General features: G+C 31.5%; 1 protein-coding gene across 3 annotated transcripts in view; it reads left to right on the plus strand.

Annotated features, from left to right (window-relative positions):
* The window catches only part of LOC124543430 (Krueppel-like factor luna), a 77281-nt gene extending 57180 nt beyond the window's left edge, over positions 1-20101 (plus strand). For all 3 annotated transcript variants that reach the window (XM_047121653.1, XM_047121654.1, XM_047121655.1), the window contains 3 exons: positions 10062-10251; positions 12696-12860; positions 13826-20101. In XM_047121653.1, the coding sequence (XP_046977609.1) occupies positions 10062-10251; positions 12696-12860; positions 13826-14001 (531 nt within the window). In that variant the 3' untranslated portion in view covers positions 14002-20101. The remainder of the gene's footprint in view (positions 1-10061; positions 10252-12695; positions 12861-13825) is intronic.
* Positions 20102-22439: the final 2338 nt, after the last annotated feature.

The following is a 22439-nucleotide window of genomic DNA, read 5'->3' on the forward strand; positions in this document are numbered from 1 at the left end:
ACGTGTCCAGAAATGATTATTTTAATAGTTTAAAACTGATTGATTGTGAAATTAATAATTTTTAGTGAATTTTGAAATGTTAAATTAGTCTGAAATTTTTTAGTGTTGGTAAACAGCTGTTATTTTGAGTGAATAATTCTACCCACCTATTTTTGTTATAAAAGATCAAGCGCCCGCCGGTATCGACAGGCTTGGTCGAGCCGTCGGAGCGATTGGACCGCCTCATATTGGAATAAATCAGAGAAGAATATTCCCTGAGTTTAATTTCAAATCTCCGAGGATGGATAAAGATCGAAACCCTGATACTCGTGACGTCGTCTATGCTGACGTCATGTTTTTTAAAAACGGGTTCGGTCATGCTACTCCTATATATATATTTTAAATAATATTACAAATGGGACAATGCATTTTCCTTTAGCGTGGAAAAGTGCGAGAAACTTCGAAAGGCGTTGTGAAAGTCACTCACGCGCAGCGCAAGACGCTATGTAGGGTGACCATGTGTGACCCGTGTATCTGGGAATTGCGGTTTTACGATAAATACGCAGCTATAATCGTTCATGGGAATAAAAAAGGGTCGCAACTTGCAAGTTAATATTTTACGACAGGGAACTAGTTTGGTCCCAGTATTCGTATATACATTAAGCTAAGACCAATGCTTATGTTAAAAATGAATTAAATTGTTCATACATGTTTTATGCTGGTGTAGCCTTATGTTTTTATATATATGTCGCATTATTAATTTGCCATCTTGTAAATACAAAGCCCAAATTGCATTGCGAACTCCTTTCGAACGTTGTTTACTTTAACGCTCAATATATTGCTATGCGATTTTGTAACTGGCAACACTTACTTTATAAGAATCGGCGACTGTGTATGCATTTCAAATGTTTCTGCTTTTTATCGTGGTATTTTATTTTTTGCGAATGACATCAACAAATTACCGCTTGCGGGCGACTGTTTAATATGTTTGGTAAATAAACGGCTAAATATTATAAAATATTAACTTGAATTCGTTTACTTGCAAATATACTGACAATATTACAAACTGCTATTAGATGTAATGGTTAAGTAATATTTATCATTTAACGTTTTCTATAATAATAGTGCCTTGTAACTTGTTAGTTAAAATAAAAAGCTATGTTATATCGTTTCATAATATAAAGAAAGTTCGAATGAGAGATATAAATTCGATCGCATTATTCCTTTAATATATCATTAATTAAGGAAAATGTATAGTTAAATAGTTTTGTTCTTCATTTGATCATGACACTTAACACCGAAACAGCACGATACAAACACACGGGTGGGAGCGAAACGGCAATAGTCGTAACTAGAACTATCACTTTCCGTGTGAATCAACTTCACTTGTATCATCGACGATTTTAAAATGAATACAAAATGCTAGAGCTCCCAGCTTATTTATTAATGTAAATATAGTTCAAACCAGTTTTTTTTATTAGTCTTTTGATAGCGGATACTAAACGAAGCATCATTTAAAATAAATAGTTGCTAATAACGTAACATTTTCATTAAACGTAAACTTTAAAGATATCATAATATCTGTTGAGAGATTTTTAATAGAAAACGAACGCTATTTTTATACTTGCCGGTGTAAATAAATACAGTGTATAGAATATAACTAACTTTGTTACCTAAGTTCATGCGTTGATGGGATGTAAGTAGGTATTAAATTGGATCAGGTTTAATAAAATTGACATGACACAATGAAAGAAATATTTGGATACGTCCCACGTAATAACGAGCGCTGTTGTTTGTCATTGTACTAAACTTTTAAATTATCCTAAGTGCGTACGTCATGTGATATTTTTGTTTCATCCGCAAAACTATGAAAATATATATAGCGCAAACTTCCGATTGCAACTCGTCTACACCGTAAAGAATCCGTTATTTTCGAATACAGTCTTTACTAGGAATATTGTAAATTGTCGAATTGAAAACCGGTTACGATTAGATACGCTACTAATCTGATGAAATTGATTTGGAGTCATTATCATGTTCTCAAGTCTCAACGGATTCAATAGAAAAATAATCACCACCCTACCTACACTTGTACACATTTATGTCCAAAGTGAAGTAGGAAAAAAGTTAAAGAAACCTTAGATTTACGTATTTCATGTAATGTTATAAAACACTACTACATTTAACTAATTATTTCTACTTTAAATTTATTTCCAAAACTCCGATAGCAGTTTCGTCGACGTTCATAATGCCATTTTTTTTTGCAAATTCGTGTTGAATATTATAGATAGGATTTCGACCAATGATATCGCGCCAATTTGCTGTCACATGTTGTTTATTTCGCCTTTTTCCTTTAATGGTTGGACTAGAGTATATATATATCAATTTATTCCATACACACACATACATAGGTTGTATGTGTGTATGGAATAAATCAAGCTAAAAAAAGAGTGGCGTTTAATCAATATATAGTATTCCAAAAAGAGGACTTAAAAATATATAACACTGTATCAATTGTTTAATATTATGGGAAACATTAATTTAGTGTTCTAGAACAAAATTATAAATAATATCTCGTGCACGACGGAGAGCTATTCACCCTGTTACGTTCAAACGATTATAAATCTTATTTTTTTCGAGATAAAGATGAAGGGTTGATTAAAGATAAACTCGAATTTGTTCTTAACTGCCCAATGCACCGTTAAGTTTAGAGAGGCATTGTGCCCTGTACCTTCGTTCTAGCCTTGACAGCGAGCGTTGACCTTTATAGTAAAACGTGGGTTCCACTGAGTTATAGTGACTGCTATTCTACATTCAAATATTATACACGATTATATTCTAAGTTGAATAGAAAAAAAAACTCTTCCTTAAACGTGATACAATGAGCTTTATTGTACCACAAGAGTTTTTATCAACTTGTATAGTTGGATACCACTTTGTACCTACCGTTTCTATGGAAAATATATGATTGTTTTAAATTTCTATTAATGTATTCTGAGAGATTGATATAATTATCATAATATTTCAATTTATTGGCAATTTTAAAGGTCGTTGAAATTCACGGGGAAATAAATGATTTGGAATTTATTATTGTTACCTTTAAATTATTATACCCGCACATAATTATTTATATGTTACACCTATTGATATTTAAAAAAATATTTGTAATATATTTACAATAACAAGAAAACTTTTATTATTTAAAATATAATGTGTTGAATGTTCAAAAACAATGTGTAATTTTGCCTATAAAACCTCAAAGGCATACGTAAATGATAATATTGATAATAAATAGCCTCGTCAGTTTAGTAGAAATTTTTAGGGTTTTTAGTCTCAGGGTTTATGGTTCACCACTAAAAACCTTTTTTATTTTTCTGTGAAGTTATTCTCGCCCAGAATTGGTGCGCAATTATACAAATAGTACACTACCATGTTTCGGAAGCTCTATTTCTATTCGTGTCGAAATGTTCTCCGATTCGACTATGAAAGTGAAGCAAAGGTACCTTTATTTTCGTCTCGTCTCTGCTATCAATAAATAAGTGGAATGACAATGAATATTGTTCTTTTATGACGTAAAATATTTTTTTTGCAAAATAATTATTTACTTAATATGTACAAAATAAGTTAATGTACAAACCCATGGAATGGCAGCAAGAATAGCCTTTTGAATTGCTATTCCGTTCCAGTGAAGAAAAAAAAGAAATAATAAATTGAATTTATAAAACTTTATGTTAATATTATGAATTTTATATACATATATTTCTATACGAAGAAATCTACATAAAACGGCAGATTTTTTAAAAAACCTACTATGCCAGAAAATCTGATATAAGCACCTTATGACTTCTGCGTGGAAACTTCCTGGCTCTCGCTTAGTAGTGAAACATTCGCTGGCTGTCTTATTTAACATTCAAATACTTGAAACTCACAAACATAAATTTCTTCTTCAACTACACTTGTATCTTATATAAATAAAAAAAGAACGCTTGCTTTTATTCCTATTCTGTCTCGAATCGTTCCGATCCGATTAAGTTGAAACTTTGTACTTTTCATGAACGACACTGTACCTCGAGTTACAATAGGCGGCGAAGACGTTGCCGATAATGAATTGCTTACAAACAATTTAAAGAAACATCGCAATCGAATGCTAGGTATCACCTTTTCTTATTCCAATATTAAAATGATTTGATTTGCTTGAAATATATCGATAAAATAAGAACATTGAGATTATACGTTTCAAATTGAGTTGAATTTGTTATGTTCAATGTGTTAAGTAACTAGCTTGTATGGATACCCACCACATGTGTTTGTATGGGTAGAATAAGAGTCTGCATAAAACAATAACAGTCAAAGACAAACATACAAAGAAAAAAGTTTCACCGCAATGCTAGCCTAGCTCGCAAATGAACACATTCTGTGACAATTCAATTTTAAATATATGGTTGTCGCACATATAAAGTCACTCAACATGCTATAAATAAATAAAACAATAATAAAAATAAATCATTGTCTTTAAGAGTGTTAATACTTTTAGCAATTTTATTTGTGTCTATATGCGTTTGTATAATTTGACCTGATATTAAATTGTCTTATACGATGCTTTTTAATTTAATAAGGTATTGAAAACAAATAAATTTAATCTAATTAAATAAAACGGAAATAATTTTGGTTGCACAATGTCAATTTTTCTCGTAAACGGCAGGTAAATATTGAATAATGGAACCGTTTTTTAATAGAAAAGCTAATCCATTCGATTCTGCAATATATATATTTTTAGAAATTTTCATTACTCGATGCATCTTATAATACCGATATAATAAGAACTCGATATTAATAAATGTATGAAAAGATGTAGGATTACTACAGCAGACTTGGGATTAAATTATATTTTTAGATATCGTTCCGCTATCAATTTCTGATATGATAACGTAACTATAATAAGTATCAAGAAGTACGCTTTAAGGCAAGGATATTTTTATGGGTTTAGCTTCGGGAAATTGGTCTTACCGTTATTCTTGTTGAACCTATATTATTATATTCGCTATTGTTTAGCCTCGACGATCCAATGGTTAGCACACGTGAATCTTAATGAAAATTGCGGGTTCAATTCTGACGAGCACTAATTTCATGTAATTATTTTTGTCTATATTTTAATTCTTGAAAAAATAAATGGTGGAATATGATCCAAACCCAGTGGAACATTTCTATTTAAAATCATTGAAGGTATTTCATTAATAGTCAATCTCATAATATCGTTTTGTTGTAGCTATAAACGGCTGTTATGGCTTGCTATATAACTGCTGCCCAGCCTTAAATATCCTCCGTACACAAAAATGGCTTCGTCACTACCTACTTTGAAATAGCGTTAGAGCTTCTGTCTCTTAGTTTTTGAAAATAGAACGAAAAAAAAAATGTTCACGACGCGGAGTTTTTATTTCAGTCCGAAAGAGTCGACGCCCATTTATCGAATTGAAAACTGACTACTCCTATTTGTGCGATACTCACCCGTGACTTTTAAATATGGGTGAATATATAGCGTCCTTTGCTTGAAGGTTTTATTCCGTGAGTGAGATTCACGTAGTATTTGAATAAGTGTTTTTTTTTTTTATATTTGTTGAAGGCATGGGTATTGTTATGTCATGTCATGTATTTAATGAGTGTAGATATTTGTTACGGAATGTTTTTTATGAACGTTAAAATATTAATACTATAAAAGAACTTTACAGTGAGTTTTAATTAGTTAATCATTGAATTCATATATACTTGCTTGGTAATAAGGCTTTGTCAAAGCTGGTCGCTAGGAACTACCCACTTATAATATCGTCATACAAAAATATTTTCTTACTAGTGTTGTATTCCTTTTATGAATTTATAGTGATCCAGTATAATTAATAAGACAAAGTCGGTATACATATTGGTCAAGATTAGTCAGTAGGTCTTAGGTATGTAGGTTTGCCAGTCAGCCTATCTATTTGAAATTAAATATTTATTAATATTACGGATTACATATGCATGTATAAATGAATGAATGTTTGCTGTGCCGTATATATTCCTGTACCATTCATTTGATTGACTTGAAACTTTGTACAGTTGTTGTTCATACTTGCGTGAAGGTTCCTGGCATAATCATCAACGTACAATAGGTGACGCGCGAGTTGTATCGAAAAATTGTTTACAATAAAATTGCAGAGGCAACGTATATCGGGCATAACTTACTATCTATAATACTATAGGACACATTCTGTTCTGTATTGTTTCTCGTTCTCTTTTATATTTTTGTATAATAAAACAACTATCATCCGCTAAAATCGTCATTATATTCTTTGTTTTTTTTTTAACAAATATAATGGAAATTCAATTACTTTATATTTATAATTTTATTTGATACTTGGTAGTAAAGAACATTCTTATTTTGATGAAGTTAGTATTAATATTTCAATTTTTCATTAAATTAAATGTCATAGAAATTCAGATAATCGTTGATTTTATTTAGTTCTGATTTGTGTCTACGCTCTTAACTTTATCTATATTAAAATTACAAATGTGAATGTAACTCTATCTGTCTGTCTGTCGCTCTTTCAACCGCTGAACCGAATTTGATGAAATTTGGTATTAAGCTTGAACTCCTAGAACCCTAAAATGCGAACGAAGCTGCGGGTAATTACTAGTAAAAAACAATTTGTAGTTACTGTTTTATACTCTTGTCTCTGTAATTATACCCCCGTACATCTGTCCGGGAAAACAATTGAGTAGGTAACTGATTATTATCAGTTTATTTTACCTTATTAGGTTATATGAAACGCGGCTTACATTAGCGCTCTAATTGTCCACAATTTTATATTTAATTAACGAAAATCTATTCGTTTTATTACCAAATAATTGTATTCAAATGCTCTTGTTAATCCATTATTGTATGTTTTCGAATGAAGTGAAGAATTATGTAAACGTTTAATACCTAGATTATATGATGAGTGTGGCTAAAATGATTACAAAAATGTTTTCCGAAATCAACGAATTAATCGTCATGAGTGGAATTGTATAATAAGCCGTTATATTTGGTGTATTATCATTAATAATATCAAGTTACATTTATTCATTAAATAAGTGAATAATTCCCGAATTCGCACATTAATAATATGAAACAAATTAAAATTATTTTGTCGTTGATTTGCATTACGAAATATAATATATTTAAGTGTTTAATGTATAAAACTGCAGGTATAAACCGCCGCTGTGACCGCCAGTACATAAAACAAGGAAAGTGTAAACCTTATAACTTGCTGTTCGATACAATTTTATTAAGTTCGACTTTAGAATTTTTTATGCATTGGGATTCCAAAATCAATTTGTATTTTTAATTACAAGTCAATTCATGCATTTGCTGGTACAACACAGAGGATATTCCTTGTTTCATTAGTCATGCCTAATCATATAAAAAGGACTTTGACTTCCCAACTAAATAAATAAAATTAAATAATACATTAAATTTCAGAATTAAAATATGATTTTCTAGAGAACATTAGCTCTAAATAATAGGATTATAAAATGTCTAAGGGCACACTTAATGTGTATGCAATTTTGTTTATTAGAATTATTTATACAAGTTGTGAAATAATCTTTTTGTAGTGAAGAAAATATAAAATCGATATAAAAGATAACTCGATATTAAATCGAGTAATCTTCAACTATTGAAACAAAGCTAACTTAAGTGCCTCCTCGAAATCCTCTTTCACCTTCATTTTTTATGATTTATATAGATCGGCTATTTTATACAAAGTGCTTTCATATTTTCTTAAAACATCTCATCTAACTCGTTTCAATTGCTCAAATATATGGAATATATTGTTGTCTCAATGTATTTATAAAATTATGATGTAATACATAATTTCATCCCACATACTAATAAGATTTCCGAAGTTTTCCTTCACAAAGCACGATAAGTTACAATCACAGTATTTTTATGATATAGATTTTAAACTGGCAGTAGGATTACATGATGGAAAGTGCGTACCGCCCATAGACATCTGCAATAACGGAGTGCTTGTATATGCGTTGCCGGCCGTTATGAAAGATGTAGGCTCTTTTTTGATTCGATATGTAGGAAATTAGAAGCGCTGGCAAATCTGTGCTTGAAGCCCGCGGGTTTTCTTTAAACCTACACAGGGTAAATAATGATTCTTATCAATGTCTTATATCGTTCGTTAATTATATAAAATTGTTATTTATACAAAAATAATATATAAATACAATAAAAATAAATTTGTTTCCTTCAATTGTACTTAGATCGGATTTATATACTAATGACCGATTTTCTCGGTAATTTAAAACGTGTTTGTTATGTTTGGGTATGAGGCAACATGGAAAGATCCCATCTCTGGGCCTACATAAATTTATTCAGGCAATGACTGTGCGGCTGGTTAGGCCAATATAACATACTCGTAAATTATTCTATAATGCATTTAAAACAAATTAACAACAGTGTTACTTGGTGGTAGGGCTTTGTGCAATCCCGTCTGGATAGGTACCAACCACACATCAGTTATTCTACCGCCAAATAACAGTACTAAGTATGGTTGTGATCCGGTTTGAAGGGTGAGTGAGCCAGTGTAACTACAGGCACAAGGGACATAACATCTTAGTTCCCAAGGTTGGTGGCACATTGACTATGTAAGGAATAGTTAATATTTCTTACAGCTACATTGTTTATGGGTGATGGTGACCACTTACCATCAGGTGGCTCATATGCTCGTCCGCCAACCTATACCATAAAAAAAAAATTGTCTCTATGTATTGAATCATCGCATTTGTTTTTATCCTTAGTAACATTATAAGAGCTAAACTGAGATGGCCTGTCACTATTTCAAGTATTAACTAGTTACGACTTACGATAAGTTGAAATTGAAGTTAAAATTGAAGAAATATCCCGAAATTAATAACTTTAATAATAAAAATAACCATGTTAGTTTAAAATCCTATATAGTTGAAATTGAATTTTGCAAAAATTGTCAAGGGTACAGAAAAGGGGAAAATAGTGCCTATATTCTCCATTTTCTCACACGTAGGTGATGTTGCTGCGGAAACTAGCATGAATTTATCGCATACGAGCTCACTTCACTCGGATTGCACTATAACGAACGGTTTTGAAAGTTTTATTGCGTATATCTTGTAACACATTAATTATCATCGGGTTACATAAAAAGCACAGCGTGTAGTATTAAACATGCTTTTAATTTTACTATAAATCTGTAAGGAGATACGAGACTTTTATTATTATATTAGAAATTTAAAGTAAACGTTTAAACTGACGTTCTACAAGTTTCTCGGAAGCAAATTTTAGGTTGATCAGTAATTAGCTGATTGCTCAATTACCAAACCATTAAACGGAGCCTAAGTGAGTGAGTGACGTTTTATAATTAGGTAACTATAAATAATCGTTTGATTAAAGGAAAAAAAGACTACGCATTTTTTTAATAGCTTCGACAGGTCAGGTAGTTATAGCTGTCGCATTGGAAAGTTGAATAATATAGTTTAGTATCAGAACGTCGGTTTTCAATGAGAATTTTTACGCCCTAATAATTTAAATAAAGTATTAAAGATAAGTAGGCTTTTTGCGGTCTAACATGACAATGAATGCGGCTTAGATATTTTAAAACTGGAATTTAAAATGTATCTGAATTATTTGAAGATATTTTGTTGTATCTAGGGAATGTCAGCGTGTATCCACTAGAAGGATGAAATTTGTAAAATTCAATGTACGTTAAACTTTTTAAAAATTCAAATAACTTTCTAAGAATATTTATGCACTACAAAAATCTTTTATTACCCGTATCGGATCTCGGAGCTTCGAATATATAAACTTTCTATATTTTTTCCCTTAGGATGTAGCGGTTCACTTGAAAATATCTGTAGCGAAATGCGAATAACTCGATATAAAAATAAAGTTTAAAATATCGATGATCTGATAAATTGGTCGTAAAATTGCATTAGTAAGACTATATAAAGTGTGTGTGCTGGTTGATTATTTGCATAATAGGCTGTAACGACAATAAAAAAATATCTTTATATGGCTTATTTTTTTACAGACATGTTACGAAATGGAGCGGTACCTCCGAGAGGAGCCCCGAGGGAAGCGCAGAGAGCCGGCGCAAGAAGAGGAATGGGCGAGGTCAGCTACATCTTCGCCTCCGACACCGCCATCTCCACAGTCACCGAGAATCTTCACAGTCACAGCAGTGAAGAGCGAACCGCCTAGCGATTCTGATGAACCAAGAGGTACAATAATTAGTTTGATAATACGACATAAACAGAAGTATGATACAAAAAAAATATCGAATTTTTTGCTTGACATTCGATTTATAAAATGTTAAGTCTCTGCAGTTCCAAATTTGAAAGATCTTTTTTTTTTTTTGTAATTATAGTGCAAGATGGTATAAAGAACCATATGGCCTGTTTGAAATATTCCTTACAACAATGTCGATGCTCTCCCAACTTTGAGAACTAAGACGTTACGTCACGTCGAGCGTGTAATTACACTGGCTCACTGACTCAAATCGGAACACAACAATAATAAGTATTGCTGTTTTCCTTGTGCTATATATAATATTGGTATGATCATTTGGACTTCTATTTACATTTTTGTCACATGAAGATTATTATGCTGCGTCTTTATTATAAATCACAAAAGTATTGGTGAGCCAAGCTTAAATTCTTAACATAAGTTCTAAAAATTGTATATAATTTTCCGTTCCGTCGAGAATTATAAACAACAACGAAAAAACTATTTAACAGAAAACTCGATTTAAAAATACATAACAATAACAGTAACTACATCTACGACAGTGCAAGACAAATATTAGATTTGGCGTACAAAATAACATAACAGAATGTATAACAAAAAATATTTTTTTAAAAAAACTAGCTTTCATATTTAAAATTGCGTGTCGATGCTGCCGACGGTTGAAAAGTTCTGAAGCCAATCCAGGGTTCCGAATCAGGTCACGCTAACCATAAAATGCATTGTCATCGAAAATGAACTAACGTTTAAAATTTCAACTTTAAAGCATAAAAGAAAGTGATCAAATTCTGGTGGCGAGATTTGATCCACACAAACATTTCACGTCAAATAATAGCGGAAACAATAATTACAAAGAATAAAGGGTCTTTCCCTTATAAGTGCTTTCCTTAAGTACCTATTAGCTTAATGAATATGTTATATTTCTCGAGCTAATTTATAATACTAGATATAGTCAAGTAAATTAAAACAAAGGTAGGTACTTTGTATACTATAATTGACAACACTAAAACTTAAATTTGAACGGATTTTAGTTAAATACAATTATATATGTATGTTTTACATACTGCCTGGAAGTAAATAAGTTTTAAGCCCACGTTTTTATTATATGTATGATATGTCGGGTAAATCGGATCGGAGTCTATTAGATTAATAATTAATTATAGTAAATTTATTTTAATCGAAGTGAGTAAAATCGATTAATAGAGAGACTCCTTGATATTTAATAGAAAAAAAAAATGCGTGAATGATCTTTTCTTTAATTTCGAAAATATGTTTAATAACAAAAAATAAATAAAAAAATCGCCTCTCTAAATTAAGCCAAAGGAAAATAGTTTAACACTATCGAATTACGTTTACGTAACGTATTTTAAAACTACTAGGTGTGTACATTTCAGGCAAATGATCCAATTTGGCCAATAGCATTATAGTTTTCGTTTAAAAAAATAGCATACTATAATCGTACGACAGAAAATACTCTTTTCTAATAAACAACATATTTTCTTTTATCTGTGGTCAATTACGATGGATACGAGTTGCGTAATCACAATTTTTTTTTATAAACTTTTATATTTCTATTTTTTTAAAAAAATACCTTTATAATGACTATACATATGTTTATATAAATATATCGAAAACCTTATGTAAATTTATATTAATGATCTATTCCATCAAACAAATACAATCACATAATACAAATAAAATATGTTATAAGACGTCAGTAAGCAAATATTTGTACGTCACTAGTTCGTAATAATTAATTAATTCCGGTGTTGTATAGTAAACACAAATATCTATTGTTACAAGTGAAATCCCCCAAAGTCGCCACTCCCTTCTCCACTTCTCTCCGCTGTGTCTGTTGCTATGTATCTATAATCTTCTTAGTTCCTAAGCTACAGAGTGGATTATCTGATCTCATCAACAGACCGCTCGAAGCATGAGTAAGGCGTTAATTAATATTTCTAAATCTGCTAATTTTGATATTAAATTAGGTAAATAAAGGTATACATACAATTTTTTGTAATCATATTGATACAATAATATTCATATATGAATGAGACGCGGAGACGAGTTGAAACCTGCCCCGGATTTTTCTCGTTTCTTTACTATATATATCCATATATTCTACACAAAAACCTTCCTTTCGAATCACTATATCTATTAAAAAAACCGCATCGTTGCGTAGGGACAGAAGGCGGTAAGCGACTTTGCTTTAAGATTAATACATAGTAATGTAAATGAGAAATGTGAATGAGATGCATTTATGAATTTGCAATTCCGTCTCTCTCTAACAATCGTCTAACAATCATCGTACTTATACTAAAAAATTACGCCTATTAACTTTTTTTTATAAGAGATGATTTAATTATAATGATCGTTCAATGTAAACGCCATGCTTATAATAAAATTGTATGATGATGTCCAGATGAGCCGCCGAGTCCGGCGCCTGTTCGCCGTCACGTGCCACGTCACCACCCTCACCCGCACGCCACCGATCCCAGGCGTCGCGTGCACAGATGCGAATTCCCAGCTTGTGATAAGGTCTACACCAAGAGTTCGCATCTCAAAGCGCACAAACGAACACACACAGGTATGTGAACCAATAACTTAAAGACAATTAAGAATTTGTATTTCAATTAAATGAATTAAGTCCATTTTGTTTTCCATCTCTTTCTATTCTATCATCAGTACTTGATGCAACAATTGAAAGGTTTTTACAGCTACATTTATTTTTCGAATATCCTCCTAAAAACTTGATGGTCATATTGTGTTCTACGTGTATGCCATCCTCGTAATATTTACTTCGAAGTCTGCTAAAAAACGATCAATAGACTTCGTCGTTGGCCCTCCTATTTCGTTCTCCCTATTTTTCAAATCAAAGAAAATAGAAAATCGTAAATAAAAAACTATAATGTTGCCCGTGAGCAATATTTTGGAGAAAGATTATTTCGTATTACTTGGACGAGATAAACGTAGTCAACAATCATGGTTTTCGTTTAGTAAAATAAAAACATACATATAAGTTATTTTCTCTGAATAGTTCACTTTAAATGTGATGTCTCCTTTCTTCAAACTTATAGAATATGTTGTTTCACCAATCAGCATTCTAATAGAAGTAACCTTACACTTTGTGATTAGTGTTTATATCGGGCGCGTTTACGACCTCTTTTAAAGTCTTCACCCAGTTTTACTGTTACACAACATGGATGATATACCTCAGCGATTCGCATTAATTTATTAATTTAAGTATTTCACTTGAATATAAATTTTTTTTAAGCTTTATCAAGATTTTTATCATAAATCGAACATTCGTACATCATATCACATCAACCATCTTATTGTAAGCTGATTAAAAAGTTAAGCATTCTTGCCACCATTCCACGCGGTCAAGATTTATACAGTAACTAGTTTTAGTTCATATTTGTATATATATATTTAAGCATTTAATGTTGTTAATTCTTATGTTAATAATAGAATAGTGTACATTATCTAACATTTATTACATTAAAAAGTTTAAACCATCAAATTATATGATTTTTTTTTCTTTAATTTCAGGAGAGAAGCCGTATAAATGTTCTTGGGAAGGGTGTGAATGGCGGTTCGCGCGATCCGACGAGCTGACTAGACATTATCGTAAACACACAGGAGCGAAACCATTCCGCTGCCGCCACTGCGAGCGCTGCTTTTCACGCTCCGATCATTTAGCGCTTCATGCAAAACGTCATGCGTAGCCCGAGAATCAAACACCCACTCCCAGGAAACGAGGCAGTAATCGGAACAAACGACCCGAAAAACTGCCTAAAGATGGGAATGTACACTAGACTGTGATCGTGTACACGCAGGTGCGCGCCTCTTATTTAAATATGTGTGATTCCGTTTGTAGATTTCGTGCGTTGTGATCTCACGGCGGAGGAGCGTGGGGATCGCGCGCGGCGTTCGTTTCCGCTTCGTGTCGTTGTGTTGCGAGGCGCGCGCCTGGGGAGTGGGTGTTCGCAAAGCGTTGCAAGCCAAAGAATATGTCGCTACGGATGTAGCCGAGTCAACACTCATTGCACCTAATGCTTTAACGTTATTTTTATTTCATTATTTTAATCGACGATAAATTTTTAAAATCTCTTTAATGTTTCGGCCTCTATCGTTGCGGTTCTTTGTTGCAATAAGAGAACGATTTATATTTGCCGTTGTTTATTATGTAAAAGATTTTTTCTAAGCTTTGTGTACAGAGAGGTTTTTTTATGTCGGCCGGTCGCAAAGCGGCCGCTTGTCGATAGTTGTGCCATCGTTCGCGGAGCAAGCGGGCGCGGCGTTCCCGCGCGTCTTTCCGTCAACCTGCATTTGATAACATGTGACATAATTATTATTTATTGATTTGCGGGATGTTCGGCAGATATTCCCACCGACGCCTAGCACAACCTTTTGTTAGTTGTAAGCTTAGTAGGATGTGCGTCGCGCGTTACCTGATGTTACGTCAATTTCTCGAGACAGTTACTGTGGACAATGTTATGCAACTAATCAAATGCAACAATTGTTAATTAGGCGATCGATGGTTAAGTTTTACATAGCGTCGCTGTTGTTTTAGTTGAACCCGATTGTGCTGATTTATTACGTCCAAGAGCGATTGTTTCTAGAGATTGACTTATTTTAATTTTATATGATGTTTATTTTTAAGATGTTCATACATTGCGATATATTTACTTTAAGCTTTCTCTTTTACTCTCTCATTCCGTTCGTTTAAGCTGTATTGTGCTGCGTCTTGGCATCGTCGGTGCCGCCAGATAACGTTCTCTGCGTTGATGTTTTGCAAAATCCGACGCACCGCCCTTACACACGTAGTATTAGTTATAAAATGATTTAAAATATTATTTTCCGAGGTCTCGCTAAGTGTGTAGAGGTGTCATTGATGTTTGAAATAAACAAGTTGATTCTAAAACACAGTCGCTATTTTTAGTGATGTAAGCCATTTGTCGGCGGCGTGGTTATCCCGGTCGAGTTCTTGATACTTTGAATGTTATGTGTTGACTCGAAGTTATTATTTTATCAGTTGATTAATCACTGACGTTATTGACACTCTATTACCCAATTCTGATTCGTTTGATTGGTTGAAACGTTCAAATTATATGATTTAGACGATCGTTCGAGTTTGAGAATTTTCGAAATTTTTAATATTAAGCGATTATTATATGAGCTTACATAATTTTGACGTTAAGATTTCGGATCTCTTAAGTTATTACATATCATTTAAAAGCTATGAAATATAAATTTAAAATAAAAAAAATAAATTATTAAATTTAATGCTTTTGTCGTTAGTAAATTATTTGTTGTTATAAGACTTTCGTTGTGATTTATAAGTAAATCATTTTGGTTAGTAAATTCTAGAAAAAACAGTTTTCGTGGCAAAATATATAAACATTCGTTAGACAATCGTGTAATCTCGACAGTTTGTTTTTAAATGATTATTTACAGATAACAACTGTATTATTAAAATTATAGATAATAAATACCGTTAATTTAAAGAAAAGACGAGGAATCGAACGCTATAAAACCTTATTGCTGGCAAGAATAAATATGTAATGACGAGACGATCGTGAAATCGTTGTTAGTAAAGATATTATTAAATGAAATTCGATAAACAAAGTGAAGTTTCACTTCGTATTTGTTAACTACGACGTTTGGGATTAGTAACACAGCATGCATTCGGTGCATCTAACGCCATCTATCGGCGGGTAGCGAAATCATTCCGTATAGTTAGTACGGGAGCGCTGTTACGTTAAAAATAACATGACCTTACAAAATGTTAATTTCACAAAAAAATGTATTCTTAGCAATAACATAACCGAAGGTTGCATTTAAAAAATAATAAAAGGATGACATTTTGATCGCAATATCATTTTCAAAACTGAAAATTACAGGAATATTTTCTTTCTAATGCATACTACTTACACAGAGCATCGGTCGGATATATAAAAATAACATTTTTTATATACTATATTTATTACTATTTAAAATCTTGTAACGTTTTGTTGGCGCAAAAATATTGCCAGATAAAATACTTTGCTTCAAGCTTTTTCAACATTTCATTTTGAATAGAATTCGGAAATAAAAAAAACGAATAACTTTAAATCTATTGAATTATTAAAAAATTATTATGTTAGTAATTTATTGAATAAAGTCAAATAAATCATCACCTACCATTACGTTTTAGAATAAGTACTTAGACATTCGAAATATTTTTGTCAGAATTAATTATGACCATTTCTCTAGCTCTTAATTACCGACTTTTGGGGATGAAGTATATTTTTTTTTTTTAAATATAACGATCACCGCATTATAATAACGTAAAATAAATATAATCGGGCTGTGGTAATTTATCTAGAACATCATGATAGTATTATAAAAAATATATATATTTAATTTCGATATTTTTATTTTCCACCGGGTATCCTTTTTGGGATGCGCTTAAGTAATTCGTAAAACTGTAAGTACAACGACTGCAGAAAACTACTGCCATAATTATAATATCCGATAAGTAACCATTTGTGAGCAGATTAAATTGTAATTTTTGTAACATTCGCTGAATCGTTATTTGTGTAATGAAACTGGTTCTACGAGGAAAACATCCCGGGGGCCAATCATGTAGTCTTCCCGAATTGAGATATGTGATTTTTTACATCAGCGCGATCTCAGGGATTGTGTATATTATAGAACATTTTTCGATTTAATGTTTTACACATTGTAACGGAAAACTGCTCTATATCCAACTAGCTGCCAAAAGCACAATTTAGAAGATTTTATACGATATAAAATATTACGATAAATTAGCTTCTTTAAAATAATAGTATTAACTGAGAGCTATTGTCGTCTAATTAAAAAAAAAAAAAAAAACAATAAGGTATAGCAATATAATATTTGCAAGAAGCAATCGGTATAGAAAAGGTTGTAGAAAATTAATCGCGTATGTATTTCAATTTTCTTTACATTATTTTGTCGGAATTTCATTCGTTTACTCACTTACAGTGCATTGTTTTATTATGGTAGTCGTGTACTGTCACAGTACATGCTAGGCTTGTAATGAGCGCGAGTGTGGCAACACTGAACGTAAAATCGTACGAATGTTGCCAAAATTGAACACTTCACTACACATTGTCTACGAAAAATATTTCAACCTTAACATTCTCTTATGAACCTCTCATTATCTTTAAAATTCATATTAAGCTGTGTTATACATAAATATAAAAAAAAAAATCAATTTCAGAAATGGTAAATTATTGTAGTGTATTGCGAATCGAATTTAAAAGTATATTACATTGTAATATCTCCTTAGCGCTTTAAGTTACTATCAATTTTATTTTATGCTAACATTTTTCTTTCTAAATAAATCATAGTCTTTTTGGATATTTTTAATATTATATATTAAATTATAAATCAATGTGTGGATGTTTTAAATAAAACTATAAAATAATAATTTTATTATAAGAAATATATTAAAAAATGTGATTCATAAGTTTATTCAATCCTAGTGACATACCTATTATAATGTAATGTGTCATAGTATTGTGTATCTGGATGTTTGTGGTAAAGTTATACCTGGTAATAATAGTGCTATACGGCAAGTTCTAGATGTGATTAGATATAAAATATTTATTAATTAATATTATGCACTATGGCTGGATATTGCATATGTTTAGATGTGTAGAAAAATATATATTATGTATTGAAATGTGGACTTTATGTGGTTTAAGTACCAACAACTAAAGTAAATATACAACTAATTATAGCGAATTTTTAAATGAAAAGTTGCGGCTGTGTATTTCTGAATCAACCTGTAGTTAGGTCTTTCATAATAATCAAAGTATCAACCTACTGATAAATAGAAGCACGTTATTAATATTTTTAAACTAAACAGACACAGGTACGTTACTTGTGATCCGCCTTTTGGAGAAATATTTCTTAAATTCATTTATTTCCAAACCATTTTTGGTTACACGAAGATTTTTTTTTGTTTCTTTCAGATAAATATGTATTTTTCTATAAGCATACTGTTTATTGATGTCTATTTATAATTCATTCAAATAAATGTAATGTTCATGTTAGGTCTGTCAATGCAGTACATTTGATTTGAAACAGCCAATTGCGAAAAGTCTGGAGACCTATAACTGTCGACAGTTTTGACAGTTGAATTGTTATTGGCTGTCGCTCATCAAATATATATTGTCTATTGTATTAATATAAGGTTAGGAATATTACCACAGGACATAAGTCTGCAATAGCAATGGTATATAAAACAGATCTTTACTAATTGTATTTTATTCCAAAGACAAAATATGAATACGTCATTATTGAGGTATTATTAGGTATAATCATATTTTCATTGTTTTTGGTAAATATATACATAATGTAAACTGTTAAGACGATAAATTAAGATGTGTGTGGATTCGAATGTTAAATTAATTCAGTAAATGTGTTAGTGAATCTAAATATTTCTCAATATCAATACTTATCAATAATAATATTATTATAACAGATAAGCTATTCTTAACTGTTGTCAGACAACTTGATTATTCGTGTTAAGTGTACCCGAAAATAAATCCTTTACACTTATCTCACTTAGCCTATGCATGCATAGAACGATCGTTGCATATTTAAATCAATCAATTTATATAATCTGGTGTTTAGCTGGTAAATTAATAGTTTTAAAATATATAGTCAGTGTGTTATTATATTTTCACGCGTAAACATTTCTCTGGCGTTACTTTCAACTTTAATGGATTTCATTTGAAGAAATCCAACAGCGGTCTGCGTAATTTCGATACCATTACATTCCAGTGCTTCTTAAATCGGTAGGTTTATGCTATAATTTGTTTAGATGAAGGTATTCAACTATTAAAATTGCTACAGGTTTTAGACAACGTATTAAATCGACAGAACTGTCAATGATGAAAATTTCACGTGAACAAGATCTTAAAATTATTGTTAGATGTTTTTCTAGAGATATAGCATTCGTAAGGTTAGGGACTGACATTATGCATTTTGAATGTTTTTTAAGCTTTTCTAATACTCTTTTCAGTATTAATTGAAAATTTAAATTCAATCATTACTTTTGTGTAATTTAAAAAAAAAATAATTGGAGTTTATTGTTATTTGCATTTACATTTCGAAATTTTATTATTAAATATTATGATATATATATATATATATGTAAAGTTGATGGTTTTGTCTGTTTAAAACTGTCTTCGTGACCAGCTAGAGCTAAATGTTTAAAATCCAGTGCGAATAATTTCTAGTTAACGTCAACTGCTCGTGCAGTGTAAATTTGTTTAAATGTGACCGTGAAATCATCACAATTAACATAATATATAATATTTATTTTTATTTTAAAGGTCGCTGTAATGTGCAATACATTTCAAATATGCGTTGCGAAAATTATGTGAAATTATTTTTTAGGATATGTTCCATTAATATTAACAGTTTGCTGTGAGAAATCAACTAAGCTTTAAAGTAATAAAATACCTCAATGAAATGTTGATTTTGAACAAGCAAACTGTTAATATTCATCGAACGGTCCAATGTTGGTATTTCTTGTAGTTTTTAAAAGCAGGCTTTCATAACTCATTAGCCGTGCTCTTGTACATACCTAAATACATTTAATATAGTTATGACTAATCATATACCTATTTACAACTATGAAATAATAATACATAATTATAATGTGGGTATTATTATTTACGTTTCTTTTTCTGATATGAGTTTACTGAATGTGTACTGTGACCCCGTCGCGGGGAGACGAGTTATGTAGTATATTGCATTTTATATTAATAAATTTTCTTATATGTGGTTGTGGATGTTTCTTTTCTTACACACACAGATAAAGCACATCTATTGAATTTTAATGATTCGATAATAACAATCCCGTTATTCAAACATTTATAGCAAATAAATCAATAAAGCGTAATAGAGTCACAACATCAATGAGATTCGAGGTGATCTCTGTTACCTGAAATAAACGTTTGCTGAGAAGTAGCAAAACAAACCGCTTCACATATGAGCACTTCACAATAGTTACAGTCGCACTCGTAATATAAATCAACCAGATTCATTCACTACGTGCGGCGACTAAACAGACGTTAGCCTATACCTCATCGATCCACGCAGGTCTTGTATTTTTTTTTATTACCGACTATAAATAATGCATTCAATCAAGAACTGCAGTTTTATAATCTGTTTCGATATCTACAGTTTGATAACATGAAATTGAGGTTATAATGACATTGACATACATAAAAACTAAAATGAAATTGTAACAATTTTGATATCTTAGAAAGTTAGAATGCGATTTTGTTTTTAGTAATTTATTTTTTGATTTAAATTTGGAACTGGGCATGTTAAGGCATCACCGCCTTTCTCACGGAGATGTTTGTTTACACGTCAAGTGACAAGGCTCAGCTTTATTTGTCTATGGAGCGTGTTTAGGGTAGCGTGACAAGGTGTGACACCAAATTTGATGACTATATGGTGATCCAGGTGTTTCGGGATGCCTTTGTGAAATATAATTTCTAGAGAATGAAGTTGACATTGGGCCATATTGTATGATATACTTCAAGAAAATTGCAACTATTAAAAAAAAGTATTTGATTAGTTACGTAAATTACTAATATTTTAAACATAAATTTATCAATAAAATTAGACACATGAGTTTAAAAGCAATTACAAATGTTTCGCCACATCATTTTATCAAAGATTTCTTTTTTTATTATCTCTCTGTAATTTTTAAATATCAATAAATAACAAAGAATTGGCAAATATACCTTTAGATATCTCTAATAATTCACAATGATAGTAATGGCAACCTAGAAAACAAGGTAACGTGTAGTAACTGGCCTAACAGCTATTCAGGGCCGGATTACAATGCCGAGATTCCTAGGAAATGCAGGACCTTTCAACCTTTTCTTATTTTTGTAATATACCACAATGGAATATTATTCATACTCTCTGTGTAGTTACTTACGAAGTCTTTTACTATATTTATTACTTACTTGGCAGCAGTGGCGGCGTAAGGCGTGCCTCGCGGTGCAAAGGGCCTTGCGCCCGAAATTTGAAAAAGTACAAAATAACATTGGGATCAGAGTACTGTAAAAAAATGGGCCTCACTAACTGTATCTTGCCTGCTTGGCAGGACTATATTAAAGGTGTCTGGGTACTCAATCGCTCATCAGCTATTACCTATTGTTTGTTCCGGTTCGAAGTTATATCCTATATTAAAGATACGAAGATGCAAACGATATAAATCAATTAATTTTTAAAGTCTTATTTCACAATTTTGGCCTATGGTGACAATAGTATGGGGACAATCCGACCCTGTTTGTACGTAAAGTAAATTTTGACGTCATCTATGGATATTCGGAGGAAATACGTTTCCGATGCCATCCACATTTAGTTCACCTGAATTTTCAGTAGATGCCGTTTCCTCTATTGAATAGACTCGAACTCTTCGTTCATCTCCCTTGCAGAGTACAGAGGGCACTAGTTGTTTCAAATAGCTATGTAAACATCCTTACGATCTCTTATTGATATTTAAATTTTATTGCATAGTATTGAATAAAATATATTAATTTCTAGTTTGAAATAGTTTATATATTCAGCATAATGTTATAAAATAATTAAAAAGATAATACTACAAAAATACAGTTACAGGATTTCTTGTTTGTCTGTGTCTTCATACGAGACAAACTTGGAAACAAATAAAAGTATCGAGTGTTTCATGAGGATGGTGTTGCGTGGATTAACTGAAATATGAGGATAATTGTTGAAATGTGAGAAAAACAGCTGAGTGTGATCTTTATGTTGTGTAGAAATAGATACCTATATATTATACCTATTTATATATATTGCTGTCGAAACGCTTGGCCCTTGGAGTAGTGGTGCAAAAAGCTTCATCAAAAGTATAACACCTCGCCTCATTGCCTCCACTGGTGACAGGAGGGCTGGTTCGTTTTTTGCCCAGAGGATCGGAATTGCGATTCAACGGGGAAATGCTGCTAGCATTCTTGCCACCATTCCACGCGGTCAAGATTTATACAGTAACTAGTTTTAGTTCATATTTGTATATATATATATTTAAGCATTTAATGTTGTTAATTCTTATGTTAATAAAGATTGTTATTTATAGATATAA

Source organism: Vanessa cardui, chromosome Z (genome assembly GCF_905220365.1).
Source record: "Vanessa cardui chromosome Z, ilVanCard2.1, whole genome shotgun sequence".
Lineage (NCBI taxonomy): Eukaryota > Metazoa > Arthropoda > Insecta > Lepidoptera > Nymphalidae > Vanessa > Vanessa cardui.